The sequence below is a fragment of the Chelmon rostratus genome, chromosome 9 (assembly GCF_017976325.1).
Source record: "Chelmon rostratus isolate fCheRos1 chromosome 9, fCheRos1.pri, whole genome shotgun sequence".
Taxonomy (NCBI): domain Eukaryota; kingdom Metazoa; phylum Chordata; class Actinopteri; order Chaetodontiformes; family Chaetodontidae; genus Chelmon; species Chelmon rostratus.
The window spans coordinates 13,811,296-13,835,605 of record NC_055666.1 but is presented as its reverse complement, the minus strand read 5'-3'; the positions used below and the strand labels follow the sequence as shown (position 1 = coordinate 13,835,605).

General features: G+C 41.5%; 1 protein-coding gene across 3 annotated transcripts in view; it reads left to right on the top strand.

Moving 5' to 3' along the window:
• Positions 1–24,310, top strand: part of spock1 (SPARC (osteonectin), cwcv and kazal like domains proteoglycan 1) — a 99,009-nt gene that overhangs the window by 27,046 nt on the left and 47,653 nt on the right. For 2 of the 3 annotated variants that reach the window (XM_041944104.1, XM_041944106.1), the window contains exon 3: positions 24,080–24,088. The exons of the other annotated variant lie outside the window; for it this stretch is intronic. In XM_041944104.1, the coding sequence (XP_041800038.1) occupies positions 24,080–24,088 (9 nt within the window). The remainder of the gene's footprint in view (positions 1–24,079; positions 24,089–24,310) is intronic. 3 annotated transcript variants of the gene reach the window in all.

Below are 24,310 nucleotides of genomic sequence, written 5' to 3'. Positions count from 1 at the left end.
GTGTGTGTGTGTGTGTGTGTGTGTGTGTGTGTGTGTGTGTGTGTGTGTAATACCGTTGTCCTTTGCTGTCCTTCATTTTCAAATGAAATGGGTATTGCTTCAATCCTAAATTTTGAAAATGAAAATGGATGGATGGAAAATGGCGGGGGGGATCCCTACTGTGAATAAAAGAACCTTGAAATTAGAGTATTACACAGCAGATTCCCCACTCAGCCCCTGCAGGCATTGTTCAGGACCTGTTTAATCGGTGGCACTATTTTTCAACTCCGCCTTGATCTCTGACCTCGTGTGACACTTATCGTGAGCCTCACTTTGATTTGTTTACTCGTCGTCTGTCACTGTGTTCTTTGACAAGGCGCACTACAGCAGTGAAGCACATCCATCCTAGTAGGCATGAGAAGAGAGAAAAACATTCAGTTAGTGCAACTGAACAGCTGTCTTCTATATAATTTGACTACTAATAGAGAATACAGATAGCCAAATTAGAGAGAGAATTAGTTGGGTGCTGCCTGTGTTAACAAATTGATGGATTTTTTTTAACATGTTTGTGTATTTATGCATTTTACATTTAGATGTAATCTAGCTGCACAAGCTACTAGCAAGCCACAACATGCACTATATTCCCCATTTGCCACCAACAAGGAAAGGATGCAGGTCTTATGTGAACCCCAGGGACCTGGACCGGTGGCCTGTGCAGGCAGCTGTATTGATTAAAACAGAAGCACGTTGTTCCATCATACGCATGAGGTGGCTAATCGAAAAAAACATATGGACAAGCCCTCAGTTGCCATTGGTTGAGGTCTCTCAGGTATCGTGGCATCGTGTTTATTTGCAAATACAAGTACGAAAGCATATTGCTGACAAGAAGCACACACGTTAGAGACCATAAAGTGAGATGTAGCATCAGATACAGTGATGAGAAGGTGTGTTATCAGGGCTGTTAGAATTCACCGTCATCGTGACCATGGGCACCTGCTACAAGTGGGTCTCTTTTGTTTGTCAGGGACCATCAAAATGGACCTTGCAACCATTCAAGGACACAATGACAACAAAAGGTGTCTGATTTCTGGAATAGTTCCAGGCTTATTATTAGAGTTACTAAGTGCAGTTCAGCACTCCAGTATAGGAAGGCACCATTTCTCTAAGCGTCAGAAAGGAAAAAATGCCAGTGCTTCAAATCCATATTCCAAGTGTATTTTTTTTTTACTCTTTTTTATCATTCTATACTTACTGAACATGCGGCCCAAACATCATGATCTGAAATGCTTATTCAGTGTAAGAAGAAACTAAAACCGTTTGTTTTAATAGGCTGCATGTTCATGGTCGTGCCTAATAAAAGGTGTTGATGCATTAAAAGTAGCAGTTTCAATTGCAGCTTGCCTTGTTTTGCTTAATGAATAAGATCCTTTGCCGGGTATTTGTTAGGAAGCAGGGGGGCTGAAATCTGTGTTTGAAACAGACCTCCGAACAGGAAAATCCGCCAATGAGCGCATGTTGTCGTCGGCCTGCAGCCATATGGAGCTTAATGTGTTGTCACGCCGAGAGATAAAACAGAGCTCATTGACTTATCTACACTTTTAACAAGTGTACTCCAGAGAAAATAGAAGCTCCCTTTCATCCCTACACAAATCTTTCTCACAATACACACTTGGATTTTGGATTTTGGCAAACATGTTCAGGCTTCTTTTTAGCACTGTGTTACTGCATAATTCAGTACCTTCAATTTGTAAAGCAAATTAGCTGCTACTGTGTGCTCTTTAACCTCAGTTGTCAAGTCTTGTGGTTTTGTGCTCTCTTGCAGGATCAGATCCTGAATTCTTCCAGCTTGATAGTGTGTTTTCCTCTTTGCTTCACCTTGACGCCCCAGGTTACAAATTTGTTGGGACTAAAGAGGAAGCAGGCTGCAACGTTCACTTATTAGTGCAGTTGAAGTGAAGGTTTTGGCAGCCCAGCTAGAGGGGGGTTACAGTATTGAAGATTAGAGATGATAGGAGCTCGAACATGTTGTGTAACATCACACCAAGGCACTTGGCAGTCTGGCCAGGACTCACTGTCATGTTGTCAGCGGTGATGGAAAGCTCTTGAAGAAGATAAGATTCACATGGGAAAAGAGCAGCTCTGTTTTTGGCAGTCAGCAGCGAGCCTCAGGTGGTGGGAAGCCGTCCAGCTCGACTCAAAGTGTCACCTCGGTGAGCAGAGATTCTACCTCATCAGAGAGAGTGTCGCAGGGTTGCACCACACCTTAAGATTTTCCAACCGGTGATCGTCGGCCCAAAAACTGACTAATATACCAATACGAATGGCGAACGAGTATATTTGCGTAGGTGTGTGTGTTCAGCAGATGTTTTCTGCATTCATTTTTATTTGAACAAATAAACACACTAAACTCCCAAAATTGTTTGGTTTTGGTGGGTCAAAAACGAACCAAATGCTGAACACAGAGGCCGGCAACCTTCAAGAACCAAAGCTATTATCCAGACAAACAAAACACACAGACAAAAACTGCAGGAGCAGGCAGGATCAAAATCCAAAAAACAAAGAAGAAATGCAAATGACTAAAGTAAGAACAAGCCTGTATGGTACAGGCAGGAAACAAATGCAGGTCAAGGCAACAAACGCAGACGACCTGACAAGTGAAAGAGGAAAACCACACTGACTCAATACACAGGAGAGGGAAGACTAACGAGGGACAGGTGAATCCCAAGGGTGGAAAAGAGACAAAGGCAGGAAGTAAAACAAATCACAACACATGAGGAGAAACTCTTTCAACATAAAACAGGAAATAACTAAACTGAAACCTAAAACAATGCTAAAAATGTCAATAAAGGAAGTATTCTTACACCTGTTGTCCAAACACCAAACACCTCCTGAATTCAAGTTTAATTACCTCGTTAACTCATCAGAAAACACGCTTCATCCAAGCTGGACAGAAACCAAATACAACCCACCAGTATGTGTTTCTTATTTTTTCCACTTTTCCAAAAATCACCAGCTCTCATTGGTTAAAAGAAACCCTTAATTCACTGAGTTAGATATGAAAATATGCCGTTTCCCTCGCTGCCTCTCCCTGCTCGACTCTTTGTGCTGCTGGGTTATCTCGCTGACCGGGAGTGTGTCACTGAGCAGCAGAGCTCTCACTTGTTCTTTGGAGGCAGACCATTAAATTAGTAGAATAAAATGACAGAAATCACCCAGAAAAAACGAGCGGAGATGGACTCAGTCAGTAGCTGACAGTCAATATATTTGTCCGATCACTCAGCCTTAGAATCTCATCAGCATAAATTCAGAATTGATTCCATGTGGCATCTTGCCCACATATCTTCGTAAGCCACCATGATATCGATTATTGAGTACTTCTTTAAGTAATTCAGCAAAAATAGCAAAAAATCATTCTGTGTCATCTTCTCAGATCTGAATATTTTCTGTTTTTCTCAATCTTCCATGTCAGGAAACTGAATGTCTTTTTGCATCTCTCCCCTGTTCTATTTTCTTTCAATCATAACAATTTCCAACATCTTTTTTTTTTTAATATTGACTACATCTTCTCTCCCTGCTGCAGTGGCACACATATTCTCCTCCCCACACGATCACACACTCCCGCTCAGACGCACAGTCACAAACACAACAGCACATGTGCAGCCTGAAAGAGGGTCCCTCGCTTCAGCCGCATTCGTACGCCTTGACATCGAGACAAAAAAGAAAGACCTAGAGCTTTAAAATGAAGATAAATACCTTCACATCCATTTCAATTACTTTTCCACTCTACTATCAGCATTTTGATTCGTGCCGCTGTCAGCTTTATGATTATGATGCCGATTATGGTGATCATAACTGTTGTGATGATGGTGATGATGATTGTGTTTGTGATTACTCTGCTTATCGACTGTGGCCGTGTCACAGGCGCAATCTTTCAGCCGCTCGACTCGTTCCGTGTGGGATTTAGCAGGCTGGAGCCAAGAAGGAGGAGCTTTAACTGGTCCAGACCTGCTCTGGATAGTAGAGGGATGGAGATGTCAAATCAAAGGGGAGGGTTTTCCATGACAGGATTTCAATTCGGTGGGTGGATAGAGGTGGAGGAGGTGAAATCTGGTCTAAAATATTTTTTAAAATTTAATATTAGAGAAAACTTACCTGGGAGTTTGGGGGAAGTAGAAAACTGGCAAAATGAAAGAATAAGAAAGAATAGATGAAAAATGAATGAAGAATTATTATAGCGTATAAGAAAGCTGCAAGAGCAGCAGAACAGCTGTGGTAATGCGTATTTTGTATCAGTCTCCTTACTTTCCAGAGCAGGTATCGATGGTGCCTGTTGGCCAAATATGTCCAAGGGGATTATTGATTTTTTTCTTTTCTGCTCAGAAAGTTTATTACATTAATTCAGCCACAGTAAATTTAGTTTGTATTACTGTACAACTGTAATTTATATTTGTAAGTTGAAAGCTCCATGCTTTGCTCTCTCAGGGTGGGAAAAGGCTTTTCTTGTTTAATAGCATTTTTGAACATTCACACAGTTATTTTTTGTAGTGCTCATGTATGCTTGTGAAGTCTATGTTGTATTGTACGTATGTAGCTTTTGCAGAACAGCGGTAAATGTAACCACAAGAGATAATTACAGGACAATATTGAAGGTAAAAGCTGGCCTCGTAGTAGCACAAGTAGAGAAAAGTGATGTTAGTTACGCAGCATTATCTACCTGCTAAAAATGAGCCAGCATTAGCCGCCATAAGCTACTCAGGAATGGAGAAAGACGGCAAAGAGAGCGAGAGAACAAAGCAGAGAGAGTAATGATCAGAAAACAACTCTTCTACAGAAAATGCTCCTCATGTTTCACACATGATGCTTTGTGAATTGGGTGTGAATAGCTCAAAGTGCACTCCTGCAAGAAATGAGTTTAAACTCACAGATAGACACAAACAGGCAGACACATAGAGGTTAAGCCCTATAATCACAACAATAATTTGCAGAGGATAAGAAGAGCACGGCAGAGGAAAACAAAGAGCAGGAAAAAAAATCCGCCAGCCTGTGAATGTTGCCTCTGCATGCAGAAGCTCAAATCTCATTTAACAGCTGTTAGGAAGAAATGAAAAGAAGCGATGGATGTAAGGAAGCAAAGATGACATGATAAATAGATGTGTTGGGGTTTTATGTCATCAGCTGGCTCTCCAGAAGGGAAAGGAAATCGCTAGTGAATGGAAAAAATGACAACAATGATAACTAGCAGCGGAAATGTGTCCCTAGTCACCTTCTTTTCCGTTATTGGCGAATAGCTTAATACGTTCCAAATGAAAATGATGAAAAACAGACTGTATGTCATCATGCATTCAGCATGGATCGTGTTTGATAAAGAGTCTGCAGATAACCGTCCTGACAGGCCTACACAGTGTCCCTCAGTCTTCGTACTGACTGTCAAACAGGCTGTCTGTCTAAGTGAATGATGTCGATCTTGTTGGTTATTCACAGCAGCTCTCTTAACGTCGCGCTCCTGACTCGAGATCTTCAACCAAAACAAATCTGCATTTACAGCAGGGTATCTGCGAACGTTAAGCTCCTCCGTCACCCTGACTGAATTACCGAACCAACACCATGACAGGAAGGGTGTGTGAGGGGTGTGGGGAGTTCTTTACAGGGTTCTCAACGTCTCAATCCAGAGAGATTTTGTAGAAAAGCTTCAAGCTCTGATGGCTGTAAAAATCCACTGATTGCTCCACAGAGGGGACTTTAAAGTTAGTGCTTCAAGCCTCAGTATTTACTTAGTATCTTCAGCATCAGCCTCATGTTTTCAGTCTACTTATACTGATCCTGTAATTACACAGCAAGAAAGATGGATTTTAATAGCAGCATTAAGGCTGACTTGACTGATATAAGTGGATATAAAACAGTAAATAAGTCACTGCACTCTGGTGCTACCGAGTGTAAAAGTACAAAGTTTCCCAGTGAGCAGCTGGAGAGACTCAAGTTGATGGTGCGTGTAAAAGCACCTCCTCTGCAGCGCGGCTGAAAGACGAGCAGCTACGCCGATACTTTGGTTCAGAACTGAGCAATGAGAGAGAGAGAGAGCAATAAAAGCTTTAACTTACCCCAGTAACCTTGCTTTCTCTGTTTGCGAGAGCATGTAAAATTCAGAATAATTAACATTGTGAATGACTCTATAATTACAACATGGACTTTCAGATCAGAGCACAAGGTTTGGCTGTTGAATTACCATCTGGAGAAAGTGGAATGCATGACATCATTAGACCAGGTTCTAGAATCTAACAGTATTAGGACAGAACATGCTGTTAGTTCTATATAATAATAATAATAATAATACATTTTATTTGGAAGTGCCTTTCAGAACACTCAAGGACACTTTACAGAGCGGGTAAAAACACAAATAACACAGGATAAATACAAGCACAATAAAAACACAAATACACAGGATAAATACAAGCACAATAAATAAAACCCAACAAGTAAAAACAAGCAACAAGGAGAAGTGGAGTTATAAAGAGAAGGCAGTCCGGAACAGATGAGTTTTCAGTTTGGATTTGAAAGTGGGGAGAGAATCAATGTTTCTGATGTCGGGCGGTAGTGAATTCCAGAGTTGGGGAGCAGAGCGACTGAAAGCTCTGCTCCCCATATTTGCTTGAAATGAACCATGACTATGAGACCTCTGGTATTAAAATGCAATCTGATCTGTATCTGTTATGACATGTTATACAGATAAGAAAAAACATGTTAATTCAAAGTGTAAATGTGTCTTTATCGGATCTGCCTGACCACATCTGGACCTTTGTTAGGTGTAAATGCAATCCGTACAACGTGCTGGCATCTGTACACAACATAATATTGATAGGCTATAGATATTTTTTCAGCTAACATAAAATATGGGTGGTGGTCCAAATTTAGAGAGCAAGCAAGCAAGAGGGCTGAAACAGACAGCACTCTTATTACTGTTTATATGGCCATTCTTTAGCAAGAAAGTCCCAAAAGATGCATTATTCATCAGAATGCATGAAAAATGAAAGCAATACGGTTGGAAAATGAACGATATACAGTAAGAAATAACTGTTAACATAGCATAGAATTTATCTAGTCACAGAGTCGTCTACAGGCCTATACTGCAACACAAACGGACAATATTTTTTAAACAAATAATTAAGACTTTGTTGTAGACAGTGTTTCAGAAAGTTTATAATGTTTCTCGCAAGTCATCAACTCACAAAACTGATATTTTAAGGGAGTCTGGAGATGATTTACTCAGCTTACTCATATGCAGTGTTTGGAGGATCTTTCGATAACCACTCTTTACTATTAAACAATAACAAAGATGCCACATTATAATTACATAGCATTGATATATAGATAGCTGTCTTCATTTGGAAAGAGCCAATCACACTGGGATGCCTCCAGCCAAGGAAACAATCATCACATTGGTCAGTCGGCTTCACAATAACATTCACACACCAGTCACTTAATCTGCATGAGCTCTAAACAGGTTTAGTAAAACAAGACTATTTCTGCTCATGTTTGGTCTCACTTCTTTAAAGACAGTTCATTGGTAGCAGTCAAAGGTGGATAAACGGGTGGATGGCTGTGGTGGTCCAAGGTAAATCTATGAATGGAGATTTGTGATTTAACACCAAGTTTTCAAAAGGCAACTTTCATTTGGAGCTGTGTTTCTGGCTCGTAGATTCACACTCTTTTAGCTCAGTCTTTGGTCTCTTCCAGGTCTTGAGGGAAATATCTGGCTCCTCAGCTGATAAATGCTCCACTATCTTCACCAGCTAGTAACTTTGTCAGTTTGCCATTGTGTGCTGAGGTAATCTACAGTGAGTTTTTTAGACCTTTGTCACTGAAAGCAGCTGCTGCGGAAAACAACACTATGAGAGAGATGACAGTGAACCAAAACAGTGAAGCTGTGGGCCCGACAGCCAAACAATGAGCTGATGCTCGCTGCAAAGCTCAGTGAAGCCGGGGGGGAGCTGCAGATTTATGTGATAACTCTCTGCAGGTTCATCACTATACGAGCGACCTCTCTCACATTGCTTTCACATTGTCATCTGATGCATTGTTATTAGAAAAATGTGATTGTATCTTCTTCTTCTCCTCCTCCTGAAAAAAACTACAGCGATGGTGGTGCTGGCTGACAGAACATCTGGTACAGGGCACACATTTAAACACAGGAGCAGACAAAGCAATTCCAACAATTCATTAGTAGCAGTCAAGGATGGAAAACAGACGGATGGCTGTGGTTATTCAAGGTGAATCTAAACATGAGGCGTTTGAGTGAGGGGAAACCACATGTTCCTTCTGTTACATTTAAAACACCTGTAACGATGTGTCAGTCAACAAAAGCAATAACATACAAATCAACATTTAACATTTCAAAATTGCTCCAGGGTAAGAGATTGCTTTAAGTTCACAGAAAATCAAAGAAAGTTCCCTGATAGATATCATATTGATTAACTTTATCTCTTGTGCAATAGCTTCCTCACATTGTTTTTATATTGGATTAAATTAATTTTCATTGACCATACTATCTGTCCCATTGCCTCATTATAAATTGATACGTTTCTAAGTCTGCATTAGTCAGACCAAATTTGTTTTGCAAATCAGCCCCAGGAATGAATTGATTTCCATGAATTAAATCATTAACAGTTTCTGTCTCTCCGTGTGAGCCGGCTTAATGATACGTTTTGAAGAGCTATCCAAGGATTGTTCTTTGCCACTGAGATCAGCTCACTCAAAACGCTCTCAACGTGAAAAGCTGATGTGTTCATCCTTCTAAAATATGTATGAGAAGAGGTTTAGAGGAGAGATTTGAGCATTTTCTACATGAATCCATTGCTCCGCTGTTGTGTTTCTAACTATATGCCGTCGGAAAAATGCTTGAGTGACAAGATGATAGAATTCTAGATCTGGCACATTAAATCCACCCTCCAACTTTGGAAGATGTCAAATCTTCCTTTTATTCTATTTTTTTTGCCTCATGTATTGTCTGTAATAACAGAAAATGCTTTTTGAAACAAAATGTTAGCTTAGAATGGCTTTTTAAAAACAATTATGAGGAGATTCATCACTTTGATTAAATCAGGTTTCACATTATTGAGTAATAAAATAACTTTCTTTATATATCTGTTGCTTATTGTCACCTATTACACATTCTACGTATTAAACACTGATTGCCCACTTTTATGAATGTTGTAAGTCCTGTGTTATGTTTATATGTTTCCCAGCTGCCGCTATTTCTGTTTTCTCCACATTCCCTCAAGTTAGTTGAGTACATCAAAAGATCATCTGCAAATAAATGAAGTTTATATTGATGTTTATCTCGACTGACACCAGTAACTTTTGAATCTTGCCTGATTCTCTCTGCAAGCGGTGCTAGTGCTCGGGCAAAAGGGAGCGGGAAAGAAAGTGGGCTAGAAAAAAACGTATGACTTTCTTAATGCTTTGTGACTGGCGCTATACATCATCACAAATGGGTGAACAAAATAATTGGGTTTGTATATGATCAGAAACCGTTGCAAATCCTTGTCTCACCTCTGAAGGGTAAAATAAGGCTTCTATCGACCAATGAAAGCAATGGGAGGGCTTTTCTCCCAGGAGGGCTCATTAAATTTGATTTTGTTTTCGTTAACTCAGAATAAAGAAGAAAGACCGTTCTCTATGTCATTTCAGACATGACTCAGAATCAAGTAACAGCATTAGAACCCCTCCATACAGTACAGTCATTCAGAGGCGGCTGCAATGTTCTGATAGAAAATAATAATTGTACCAGATGATCGTATCACCTCTGCGGAGTGAAAACACATCCCTCAGCCAATCAGTGCAGAGATCACCCGGTTGGAAGGGCCAATCCCCATGTGGGCTTGTTAGGAACCTGGTGTTGTTTGTTTGTCGAGAGGCAAGAGCGAGGGAGAGGGAGCTGAGATAATGGCAGGTTAGACCGATAGAGGCGATGAGGAAAACACAGCAATTTTGTGTGGGTGTGGCTCTGTCGCTCCTTTCGCTGTCTGAAGAGGGTAATGTGCTGGCTTCTGCATGGCTCTCGTCCAATGCGGGAAGCAGTCCAGTGACAGTAGCTGAAGAGACAGAAAGAAAATGTTGGTTAAGAAGGACTTGCTTGAAATGTTGTGATGCTGGTGTCAGTGCGGTTTGTGAGATTAGGTGCCGATACCAAAGTGATACTGTTTGCAGTAGCTTACTTTGAGGAATATAGTCAAAGTTCTCTAAAGTACTCAAATGTTTTTGTTGGCTCAACACAAGAGCTTAAAGGCACTGTATGAAACATCTGCCGCTCAGGGTCTCTCATTCAAACAATGAAAACAAAAGATGTTGTTTGATGATGTTGTGAAATAGCGTGGGATCGTGGCAAGTGTTGTCTTCATTCTTAAACAACTACCGCGGCCAATGAAAATCTATCAGACGTGACTCAGGGAGAATTTTTTTCTTTTTTTTTCTCCACATTCGCCGACTTCCTTCCTGACTCTCTGACAAATCATCTGTTTTTTCTCAACATAATTCTACTCATTTTTAGGCATTTTTATGCAGAAATGTTGCATGTTGTATATTTCAATAAAATAGCCTAAATTAGGCAAACCATCACAGAACAAATAAACAAGACCAAGACCAAACATTCAATGGCAGCCTTTGGCACATGAAAGCTTTTTGGTCTGTACCCAAGAAAGTACTGAGGTTTGATCCCAGGCCCAGAGGTGTTATCACATGTATGCTTGCAGTACACGGGTGCTTTCGTCTCTTTGGATGGTCGAACATCGTGGAGGAAAGGAGGGGGCATTCTGCTCCACTCTTGAAATCCGGAGGAGGCCGACCCCCCTGGGAACAGATCTGACAGGATTAATCGCTCAGACTGGAAAAGGTCAAACACCATCTGGGTTCATGTGTCCTGCTGATCCTAAAAGGCCTCTTTTCCTGTGTTGGTTGGTTCCCTCTCCTTGATGAAAACCCACTGGACCACAGTGTTGACAGGGACACACCTGGTTTACGCTGTAAGACACGTACCTTTGTACTTCAGACTCATCTCTGTGGGCGACCGAAGGGCTAATTTGCAGTTTTATGGAAAAGTTTGCTGTTTCTCTTCACAACACCTATTGTAGGTAAAAGTATAATAAGCCTAGGTACAGCACACTTTCTAGTGAGTCAGTAATGAAGGTGAATTATTAATGACTTTTCTTCATATTGTGTTTTAAGTGTTTTACCATCAACTAAGTTACAATTATTTTGATAAATCATTAACAAATCTATTGTATCTTGACTGTTATAAATTTCCAACGATAGCTTCAAGCTTAAACACTTTTCAATTCCTGATAATGTGTAAAACACGAGTATGCATTGGGAGGCATGTCAGGAAATATAAGGCACACTGGCACAAATCACAGCAGTATAATAAAACAAAACAAAACAAACTCAGCTGTAATGCAGCAAAACACGCTGGAATTGAGCCGTGAGTGTTGATAAAACAGTATCTGCACTGTTCATCCTGAAGTGCGAGCAAGTCTGAGTGCAGTGTTTGTGTTTGCTTTCGTTTTGAAGGAGTGAGCTTATTTAGATAAAGACGTCTGTAACGTCTTAAATCAGCCACCATGTTTGCTTCATCTCTCTGCTTCGTGCTCCTTCCGTTCCTCCTTCCCTGCATTTCTTATCCTGGATTCACCTTTCCAATTCACTCTGCTCCTTATTTTCCTTTCATCAGCACCTTTCCCACTTTTCCTTTTGTTTCCCTCACTGACTCTGTTCCTGACTAAGCCTTTTAAACCCCCGTGAGACTGTGTGAAATTAGCTCCCGGCTGCTGTGGGTGGTAGAGCTGTGTGTTTGTGTGTGTGCGTGTGTGTGTGTATGTGTGTGTGTGAGTGGTCTTGGTAGTCATTACTACTAACTTTGATCAGGCATTATGCTGTTTCCCTGTTGTGTTTATGAGACAGAAGGTGTAACTGTGAAGAAGAATATTCGTCCAGAGTGCCGTCCTGCTTAAAATCTTCTTTCCTTCCCTCAAGCGCCAACAGTGCTGCTTGCCTAAAAATATCTGCATTATTTGTCCATCTGTGTGTGTGTGTGTGTGTGTGTGTGTGTGTGTGTGTGTGTGCGGGGGATCTGTTACTATGGCCAAGTTGCTTTACTGCGGGTCAGATCTTGACTTTGCCCTCTGCAGTGTTGTTTGCTTGTACAAGATGCTCACTAAGTGATAAATATGGAGAGTTTACAGTATTTTTGTCCATGCATCGTTTTGCTGCTCTTTTCATAAACACACAAAAACCCTTGAATTCTTTTTGCCCTGCACTTCCATTGTGTCTCACGAAGCTAATTGAGGATATACGCTATGAAGGGTCAAGAAATGCTCCAGGATTTTTTCCCGTTTTCTCCTTCTTCACTCAATTATTTCTGTCACTGTTCGTGAGCACAATGACTGCAACATGCCTCTGGGAAAATGTTATACCCATTTGATTTGAAATTGTTGCTTCTTCCCTAACTTTACGAAAGCAGTGGCCATTCAGAACAGCTATAAACACTTTTGCTTCAGACGTGGTCAGACGGCACATCACACAAACCAGTTCGTCTCAAGTGCACCTCTGCCTGTGAGATGTAACTTTAGGAACAAGAAAAGACAATAGTTACAATAGTGTTTGATGTGCAGTTTGAAATGCAATAAGAGCTTGGCGAGTTAAACAGAATGCATGAATATAAAACACTGAAGATTGTAGAAGATCATACAGACCAAAAATTCTAAGCAACATACATAGAGCATCATTTCAAAAGTGCAGTATTTCCTGTTCTGTTTTGGGAGCCATGTTCCTGCCTTAGTTATGCTAAGAACAAAACAGAGTAAAAGGCAAAGCTTGAGCAGAGATACAGCACAGGTGTATTTTACCAGTTTGATAAATGGTTTTCAGTCCATTTTAAGTAAAAATGCTGAACATTTGATGGTTCCAGATTCTCCAGTGTGAGGATTTGCTGCTTTGTCCATGTCTGACATAATATTATATGATATTATATAACTTATAATGTTATGTTATCATAAGCTGAACAAAACATTTGCAAACATCACTTGGGCTCTGGGAAATTCTGAAAAACTCTCAGGTACATAAATTATGAAGTAAAGAAAATAATTGTTAGTTGCAACACTAATACCTGCAAAATAAAAGTTTAAATGCTCTCATCCTCCTTGAGACCCACAACCTTTACACTGTACATGTTGTGGTGTCAGTGCATCTCACCAGGATTCTTAGATTGAACTCATATATTCAGGCACTGATCTGCAGTGATATCACACTTTCTGTTCATCAGTTGCAGGTTTGGATTCTGGCTGAGCTCAGGTTTTACTGTAAATATATTTCTGGCTGCCTCCAGAAAAGCCCAAATGGTGAAAAAAAATGAATTTTTCCATAACAAAGTGGAAAACAGACAAGTGTTTATTTTCCCGTTCACATACAGTGAACATAAAAATACTTTGTGAAAAGTTTAGTGTGAGAGCTTGTCTGGGGCCCAGTGTGCATGCTTCGTCTGCATTCATTTGACTTGCATTTAGTTTGACAAAGCCTTCGAGACGGTTACGTTTCAGCACAAAGACACGCGCACATTAACAGACACACACACACACACACAGTATGCAGTGAACACACAGTAAGAAGTTAGAGCTTCTTCCCACAGGCTTCCTTTGAACTTTCTACTGGCATTTACTCCGTGAACACACAACAACACAGACAAGAAGAAGAAAGACGCAAAGTGTCGGAGCAGAATGAAGGCAGCCGAGGAAGAGCTGGGAAAAAGACAAGTGAGGAGAAGCTGAGCGCAGGACGCCTCTGACTGGTTCAGGACAGCTCCAGCATGCTGAGGGAGGAGAAAACTCTGCGAACTTACCGAAGGGAACTGAGGTGGAGGAAAGAAAGGAGGAGGAGGAGAAAAGGATTAGACAGAGCAGAGTAATGCACTTGGAGTAAAGAAAGGACATTTATCTCTCTGTCCTCCTGAGCTCTTCCCTTGTTTCCCCAGTGGAGCACACAGATAAGAGAGCCCGTGTATGATTGGCTTAACACTTGGCCCGTCGCCACGGCTGCACGATCACCGTGGGATATACCGACAGGAGCTGAGGGATTCTCTCAGATAGGATGGTGTTGAAAAAAAGATAGGATAGTTTTGTACAGGAAGTTTACCGACTGAATTTAAATCAGTGTATTTGAATTCTGCCTGTGAACCTGAGCGAGATCAAGGAAATACGCTGCTGAAAAAACGTCCATCCTGCACTACTCCACTCTCAATGCATGCTCACAGTGAAACAGTAGATGTCTGTTTAGGGAACCAACTGGATTTCCAACACGTTCTCATACCTGAACAATAGATTAGGTTGTATTTTTTAATAACTGGCACAACACCGTATATGACTGTTGGACAGTTAGCTTAGGCACTAAAACGACCTCGTTAGGTTTAGGAAAAGATCATGGTTGGGTTGTTGTTAAGTTGGTCCCGTACCTTAAGTCACTTACCAAAGTTAATTTACATTACGTACATAAGTCAAGTAAAATGAGTCAACACTGACACTACCTACCCATTAGTGTCTGTATTAGATGCTCCGGGCTTTCAATGAACTCCAGCGTAAACCCATTCTCTGCAACTGGAGATGCCCAGAGCAACTTCTCCACCCATCCAACTCGTTCTCACCCCTTTGATGCGAAAGCCTTCCTACCAGAAAAGCCTTTCTTACATGTGGTTAATGTTGTGAAATGGTCACACTTTGGTTAAGTTTAGGCATCAAAACGTCTTGGTTAGGAAGGGTTTGTTCACTTTGTTGGTTTGACTCATCCATCCACTTGGGCGTTCAACTTGGTGAGTTTTATTTTGTTTCTGTTGAGTTTGAATGAAATGTGTTTCACGTTGATAAAATTACTGTTTCTGTGAATGGAGTCTGGTGGCCTTGGTGAGAGTGATACAGCAGCTGTTTCTGCTTAAACAAGATGGATCTTACTCTTAAACAAAAAGGTCTCTCTCTGTAAGGATCCTTTCCATAATGCTGTCAGACACTTAAAATAACAACCTGAGCCTGTCAGTGGCAACAACAAACAGTTAAGTTAAGGTACACTGATGGTGCGCAAATTCCCGAAGGGCTCACATTGCAGCCGGTTTCCTGCTTGCTGGCTTGCTTGCTTACATACTCAATCAATTTCAAAGATTGTTGTCTCCATTAGTCACTTGGACGAACGGAGACAACACAAAATCATGGGAAAAATAGAGTGCATAATCAGATTATAAGTGCCCAGAATTTTTCCTGTTTGTCTGGTACATTGAAATCTTCCAGGACATGTGTACCAGCACCAACTGGAAACTCTGAAATGAGCAAATAATTAATAGCAACACAGTATAGGACATTATTTTATTTGTTGATTTGGAACATGTGGTATATGTAGATCTCTTAAAGGCATGTTTATGCTGAAATAGATATACATTTTGACAGTGCTACACTTCACCCCACCTTCCTCCATTTGCCGTTTATGCCACGTCGCTTGACTTCCTCATTTGCGCCCGTCATAATTATTATGGCCACTAGAGGTCACTGCCTAACAATAAACATAAATATGAGTCGTAATAAGCTGCCTTTACAGACAACCTACACGCCCGTTTTTTGGAGGAGGATGGTCTAGTCTTGCAGAGGGACCCCAAGAGACAAAACACAGTTCCATATGAATATATTATGTCTGTTGTGTTTTGCAGCTTTTTTTTGTGCTTGAGTCATCTGTCTTTTCATTTATCTCCATTCTGGAGACTTTTTGCATCTCATCAATGCAAATATATGGATTCAATTACAGCCAGTCTATCTTCTTTTATCAGTGAAGGTTCCCTCTAATTCAGCAAATTGAAGATCGAGCTGCCAGAGAAAGAGACATGCTCAACTGCGTTTTCTTTCTCTCTGTGATTCCCGCTGTTTTTTTTCCAAATATCACTCTCTGCACGAGGCGGGCAGAACACAGCAGAAGCAGGTGGGCTATTAGCAGTTTATAGTTTTCACTCTAAAGATCTATGTCCTGCTCAACAGTGACAATGTAGAAACATCTGTCAGCGAGAGGAGAGAGAGCGAAAAGGCAGCTGAAATGTGCAGAGCAAGCTGTTGAGCGTTTTTTTCCAGGAGCTGCTACGACTTTGTTTTTCACGCCAAGCAGAGGTTCTGCAAGCATGGCAGCCACAGGAAAGCACTGTGTGAGAGCCGAGACTGGTAGCAGCCAGCAGTGGCACAGTCTATTCATCATCATCTAGCTTATGGCTGCACTCTCGCTGCTGGAGCTCACCTCACAGATAAGAAAATCAAGGACCCACACTCGCGGCACACTAGTTCGACAGACCTGCAGTCAAGCAGACAATAAGACAAGAAGCAGCACTTTCTAATAAGTTTTGCTCAAATCCGTTTTCAGCCAATCAAACAGACAGGGGCAGCAGGCGGCAGACCTGTAGCCATGTCAAGCTAATCTAGTGACATGCTGTCTTATCTATTACTTATTACACTGTGTCCACCTGCCCGCGTCTCCCCCAGCCTCAGATCTATAGGTCGAGCCGCTGTGAGGCTTACATGGTGAAACGCTGATCTGACAGCTAAAAGTGACTCGGGAAAACAGTAACAAACATGGGACTTAGCTAGGTGTGTGGAGAAAATGTCGGAATCCCAAGCAAAGTGTTTCAGACTGTTTTATTTCTTGCTTGTCAGTTCCCTTCTGCCGCTGCCTTGATCTCATTCTCCTCAGTTCTCTCTCTGTCACTGTGTTTAACTCGAACGAGTGGCTGAGATTTTCGCCTGCTTTTTTTCCCCTTTATGCTCGTCTGTCAGTCAGCTGTTCATCCATTTAGTAACTCAGTGATGTGAGTGACCAATACCCACATTTCTTGCTGCAGATGTGGCTTCCTGACAAGCACGCACAGCACCTGACACACATAAACAATTATAATATCTTAGTTACTGCTGAAATGACAAGAGAATAAATGCTAGAAATGAAATGTGTATTTCTTAAGTCATTTATCAGGCAACTATGTCAAACATTTGATGGTTCCAGTGTGTGAAACATGAAACGCTGCTTTTCTCAATTCTATAATGATCAAACACTGATCAACAGAAAACCTTAATGACTTATTAAATTAAATTTATTGTCATTTGCAGCTCAACGTGCAGCATTTCTTCTCTATCAGAGAGATTAAACGCATCCTTCTACATGTGCGAAAGGCAATTTAATTTAATGTGTTATTATATCAGATTTGAAGTAATTACATCTCCACCTTCGACAAATGCTGACAAGCATGAATAGAGGTAGAGGGGTATGAAGGTAGCCCCCTCCTCCCAAGTCTTTCCGTAACATGTTTACAAACAAGTGCAACAGAACTAATTTCTTCCATGAAAGACAGTCTGAAAATGTGTGCCGTTATTCACCATCAGTAAGTCAGTCTAGCATTTCTCTCTGGCTGCATACTGTACGTAAAGAGGTCGAACAGCGTGTCGTACAAAGTAGTAGTCTTGCGGGAGCACACCCGAGCCCTGCATCCTGAGATCTGGAATCTCTCAGGCACCAAATACGATTTAATTTTAGATTTATGAATCCAAAAATGTACAAACTGGGGTGAGCCCAATGATGGCAGGAGAGGGACATTTTTAAAAGCAAGATATCATCACAATGAGGCTTTTTCTTACTCATTATCCTCCTCTTCCCCCTCATTAGCTGGCTTCTATGCGCATACACTTTAGGTAAAAGGGATTTGTTGTCAAATGACTCCACAGAAAGCTCACACAACACCATTAAATGCTCCCTTTTTAAGAGCATAATGGAAACTCTCCTCATTCAGTTTATTTTAAAAGTTTGGTTAAAACTCACATGACATTTGGATGGAACTATAACTGCGATTGCCCTGACAGCCAGTCATTTTGATAAGTCAAAAGTGTCATTCATCTGCACCGAGTCTTTCTCTCTGCTCCAATTGTTTCTGTCATTTATGTGCTATCTGTTAGTCACTGTTTCTTCTGTATTAACTGCTAAAAACCTTCTCTCACCGGGAATATGCTCCATCATCAGTCTCTTCCTTTGTCTTTGCCTTATTCTTTCTCTCAGTTATCCCTCTCTAAGTTTCAAGTTAGACTAACTCTCCTCTTTTCACCACTCCCGTACCACTCTCTTCTAATCGATTGATTTTTATGTTCAATGAAACTGAAACTGAGAGAAAATAGGAGAAAAAAAATGAAAGGAATCCAGTTTGGAGAGGGTATTGGAAAGTAGAAAGAACGAAGAGTGTGAAGATGGAGAGATATTCGGAATAACAGGCTGCTCAGGGAAGGTTTTTCCCTCATTAACGTGAAGAGAAAGGACAGAATGAAGAGGAAGCATATTTTTGATGTTTGGCTTCGAGCCACGTTGTTCAGTTGAGGGATGTTTTCAGCAGTGCAAAAAAAAAAAAGAGGAGTAGAGGAGAGAGGAAGAGAGTTGATGAATGAGGGAGGCTATAAAAATAGAAAGCCGTGGGGAGAAGAGGGGAAGTAAGCAGGAAAAAAAAGGAGTTGGTCTCAGTTTAGAGAAGCTGGATTGGCGGTTTATTCAAATGTTGTCATTGGTTAGTTGGACCCTATTTAGCATCACAGTCTGGAAGGAATTCGCTGTGGTAATATGGCTCTTTGCGTGCGTGTGTGTGTGTGAGAGAGAGAGAGAGAGAGAGAGGGTGAGAGAGTGAGAGAGGGTGAGAGAGAGGGAGAGAGAGTAAGAGAAAGAGAGTACACTTCAATAAACTATTAATTTGAGTTTGTGTAGCTATCCTCAAACGCAGGTGCAAATTTTGTGAGTGTGTGTGTGTTTGTGTGCATGTCAGCAATATTTAGTGGTGGTGTGCTGCTGCATCCCCTCAGCAGCACATGTAATATTCAGTGTTACCTGTCTGTTCATATGGATGAGGAGCTCTTTGTCAATCTTGAGGCTGTAGATAGGAATAGTGGACTCCGGTGAGCTGCCCTACAAGAAAGCAAACTCCCATCTCTGTTCTTCTTATTCTCTCTCTTCTTTCTCTGCACTTCCTGTCCTCCTCACCCCTTCTCCTCCCCTTCTCTGTCTCTGTATCCTTGTCATCTTCCCTCTACTTTCTTACCCTTCAATCTCTTTTTCTTCCTGTAGAGCGTCCCTTCATCCCCCTCTTCTCTTCCTCTATCCTTCACTGTATATCTGCGCTCTCTCGTGCAGTCCGTCCAGCGTCCAGCTCAGCCGTGGCATGTCACTCGCACTCCAGTGCAGTCGTGAATGTAAAAGATTTTGCTTTTTACCTTTTTACCATGCAAAGAAATATGCCAGAATATAGTCATCAGTTGCTCTTAAAAACATACATTAAAAACCCAGTTTGAATAGACTGTTAGACATCTTTTCACCTGCAAATGGAAACAAAACACTGACTGTTCTGTACTCTGACCAGCTGCTGATCAACTGAAAGTCAAAACCACAATTCTCTGCTCCATGAACTCTATTCCACCTTTATTCTTCTCCATTACGTCGCCTCACGTTTTAGTTGTGAGCAGCATGGCGGCAGGGGACCTCGAAACCAAAACGTCATTCTGGTGTGTGCCGCTGATGTCTTGTAAGCCGGGCTGGTTATACTCGGCCGGCCAGATCTCATTGCCTGGGTGTCAAATACTGTCCATCAGCGCCCCATATAGACTTACAAGGTAGCCTCAGAGTCTGTATGAGACGCACCGGGCTTTCAACTAACTCTACTGTAAACCCCTGGAGTCAATATTAGACGTAGACTTAGTAGTTTTGGTGCATAAACTGACCACACTGTGACTGTTTTACAACCTTAACCACGTGTTAGAAAGGCTTTCTGGCAGGAAGGCTGACGTGGATGGGTTAACATCAGAGTTAGCTGAAAGCCTGGTGTGTCTCACACAGACGCGCAGGAGAAGAGGCGTGACAAAGCGTCTGTATTTGATGCTCTGCGATTGAGAACGGGTTGACTCGCCGTGTTTCTTGGCCAAAGTTTCACCTCTACAATTTCACACATTTCACACTCCGGTTACAGTGGAAGAAATCATGGACTGAATGTTTGCTGAGCAGCTGTGGGGTTGCATAGCAGTTTCACATACAGACTGCGGAGGTTGGAGGAAACTATAATGTTAGCCAGTGTCTTAGCCAGTCTCTCACTCGAGGTTTTAGACTGAATAACTCCCTTATTCATGCAGACTACCATCTGTTGGAGGCCTGCTGACTCTGATTAACCAAACAGCTCTGCTTTCGCTGTTGTTGTAATTGTGTTCAGTTTGACTCTGTCAGCCAGTAATGGCAGTGCTGATGGATTAGTTTATTCTCATGTCTTTCAGCCAGTTGAGGCCACGTGACCTCAGACTGCTGTTGGTTTGAGTGTTAGCTATAACATAAACGACGCATGAATTCCCTCACCAAAGAACTGACGAAGTTCTGGTGATGTTTGTCTTAAGTGAATGAACACAACCAGCTTGGTTGATACAGACCACAATGTTATGTTTCACAAATCAGATACTTCTTTCTCTACTAGCGAGGACAAAAAGCAGGCTCATCAAACGCATTATTTCTGTCTATGGTTGAGTTACCACACAATATTACAGTAAAGTAATCCAATGCAGTGTCTCTCTAAAATCTACTCTTTGCTCTGTTCTGCCATCTGCTCACAAAGCTCATATATCAGCTTCACAGGACACTGATCAGTTCCCAGATCAGTGCTTGTCTATAAGTAGGATGTAGCCTGAGGAGGAGAGCAGAGACTTGGTAGGGATGAAAGAATGAGAGGAAGAGGAGGAGGAGGAGAGGAGAGGAGAATGAATTAGAGACTATGGGGTGAAAGATGGGGGAGGGAAGGAATCCGGCAAGGTTCCAGACCAATGAATAAAATGCATTAAGTACACAGTAAATTTTTAATGCTGTTTAGTTTCCACCAAGAGGCCAGATTTGCATCCTCATCCTCTGATTATGACATCTTCAGTCAGCACTCCAGGCATGGCTTTGCCTATTTTCATGTTAATGCCAGTATTTGTGCAAACCAATGCCACCTTGTGAGTATGAGTGTGTGCACACACACACTCGTTCAGTGCTCAGAGGTTACTTCTGCTGAGAGAAGCTAATCGGGCTGAAGCCATTCCCATTTGGTCCCTTTCTGAATCAATTCTGTTTCTTCTCTACCTTTTCCTGTCACGGACTTCCTCAGGGATGTGCTATCAGATGAGATCTCAGGCCCATCACTTTAAACCGGAGAGAGAGCTAACCTGCTGGAGACCCAGGAGACAGAATGACTGTGAAGCGGTCATCACAGAAATGAAAGACTTTTTGAGACTGTCCTCAGACGTAAAATGAAAGCACAGTTTATTTGTCATGTCATGTGCAAATAATGAGCACATTTACTAAATACTGAGAAACTCTAATTGATGTGGATCAACCACATCTAACGGATACCCAGTCCGCTTGATAAGGGGACCACTGTTGTATAGTTCATCATCATATTTTCTGTTTTTCTGGCTTACTGCTACATAACTTGAGTTAAGGAAGCACCTGGAGAATAATCAGAAACCTGGATGAACCACAGCATCCTGGTTACAGTACTCCAGCTGGCACATCCAGGTTTCTGAGATTGAGGTATGCTAACACATAATTCAATGACTGTCCTCTTCAGAAAACGAAGAGCTTTTGCCATTTGCTTATAAAACAATCCATGTTTATGTTGGGCAGCGAAACGGAGAGTGTTGAGTTTTATTGTTTACCACAACAAAAATCTGAAGTTGTTTTGATGAAATGTTTGCCCTGTCCTTCCTCTGGGGAGACCGTCTGAACTTCTAACTGCTAAACAACGTCGTCTAATGGAACTACTCACTGCGACATGAAGGTGTTTGAACACAGACATGCAGTCAATTAACCATAATTAAAATGGAGGCATTGCTAAATAAACTGCATCGTGTAGAGTTTTTTAATAAAGGAATCCTATTTTCACTGACAGCTGTTGTGCTACATTTTAAATAGATTTTAATTGAACCTTAAAAAAAGCTTAATTAAACTGTTGAAATTTTTTGCCTGCCAACAAGCTCCTGCAGAGCGTTTGCAACCTGAAATAGACACGGTTGAAAGACTTCCTCTCTGTGTGACACACCACTGAAAATTCCAGCTCCACCTCCAACAAAGACGATATGATTATAACCGCACAGTTTTATCTCCTTGTAATCACTTTAAAGGGTTTGAATGACATTGGGGCAGTGTCGCAGTGAGCTAAACAGCCAGTTAATGCTTTTGAGATGAGCGCACTAAAATATTAATGGGGGTCCTAGGCAAGGAAAGGTCATCCCTGAGACTTAGATTGAATAATAAGAGGGCTAGTAACAGCCCCAGTGAACCTGAAGTAACGCCGGCCAGTAAAAAACAGTGCAAGCACATCTGAGGCAGCGGCCCCTCAGCTGCAGTCCTCTGCTGGACACGGAAAATGCTGTTATCTGATGATAACAGACGAAACACTTTCTCTTGTCCACACAACATGTTTGTAGCTGCAGGTCAAAATGAACTCAGCAGAAAACAGCAACATGTCGCAAATTGTCCAGATGGTACAGAAATCAACAAGACAACAAATGTATTTGTTTCACAGGACCTGGTTCAGATAGAGCCACACAGACAGAGCTATTCACTGCTGTTCTCATATGGGTTTAATCGATCCCACAGTCACTGTGGGTGTAAACAGGTACAGAAAAGGTGAAACGCTGAGGGTTGTGCTACAATGGGAAGCTCTAGCCAACAGTGTCAAGTCAAGTGGATTTCATTTATATAGCTTAAAATGATGAATCACAAAGGCTGCTGGACAAAGGCAGACATCAGTAAACACAGAAGCAGTGAAACTGAGAAAAAAAAAAGTTTCAGACTATCCGTACAACACAATACCTACACTGAAGTTCTTCATTCGTATACTCTTGTATATAATGTACATACCTATACTATATAGTTGATTTTTATTCCGTATTCACTTTTATTGTCTTATTGATCTTTCTATATCTCTCTTTTGTTCTTTGCTCTCTGTAACAATTCAATTTCCCCAGTGTGGCATTAAAAAAGTTTTTATCTTCAGCGGAAAACAAAACTATCTGCAAACACACTGTCCACTCCAAGAAAAAACAACTTTATTTGAAGTATTTCCTGCGTGTGTTTAATAGGGACTCATCTCTGTTTAGCAGAGTGTGGACTGTGACTCTGCTGAGCTAACTAGCTTCAGAGCTTAGCTGAGTAGATAACCAGTTTGCTGGTTCACCAACTTACATACTTTTCAAATATAGATTAGGCCATTATATATATATATGCTAAATATATATATGTATATATATAAATCGTACACTTAGCATTAGCATAGGCTAGTTGTGGCTGTCTCACTCGCTAGCTTTCTTTTCATCGGCCTCTGAATTCCTCTCCTGCCTACCTCTCTGACTCTCTGTGACGATTCTACATGCTGTTGTCACAGAAATCAAACATTTCTGAGGCATAGTACGTTTCCACATGCCAAAACAGACTGCAGAAAGTCATGTCCCGTCATGAGTCAGTTATGAAACGTGTTTTGGCTTTGTAAGGAACATGACGCCCCCCAATCCTAGACCCTCACTCAGATAAAGAAACCCTTCAACCCTCTCCTCTCCCCTCCTCTCAAGCACATTTTAGCACAATAAAAAGACATTAAATTCATATACCTTTTTTTTCCCCTCCTGGCTCCACTTTTGCACAGCCTCCCCGCCTCTCCCTTTCTTGCTTTCCCCCCTTTCTCTTTTTCCTTTATGCTGTGCCTCAACTCTAAGCCGCCACAATTTGCCCTCGATGTGTTTCAAATTACATGCCACATCAAATAAAGCTATCTCATAAGGCTGCGAGCGTGTGCATGTGCGAGTCCTTTGGTATTCTACCACCTTCAGAATCAGATACCTATTAAATGAATCTCTCGAGTTGAGCTCAGTATTCAGAGTGAGTAACGGCGGGTTGTAATGGATCTGATAGACGTTGCATACTGTGCCGTATCACTGACCTTTCTTTCTTTCCTTCTCTCCTCTCTCCCTTCTATTGCTCTACCTCTCTCTTCTGCAATCATTTAAAGGAAGCAGAGGTAAGTAAATCCATTGTGTTTGTAATTTGATAATACTATTCTGAAACATATTGCAGTACCTTCCTGGAAGAGCCAGACACTGTGGTGTTTGTCTGACACTTGCTTTAAGGCATTGCTGCAGAGCTGGAGAGGTGTTGCTCATTTAAATGCACTGCAGGTTTGGTGGCTGGTCAGCCACAATGTGGTATAGTATTGCATATTAAAATGTTGCTGTAGTGGCTG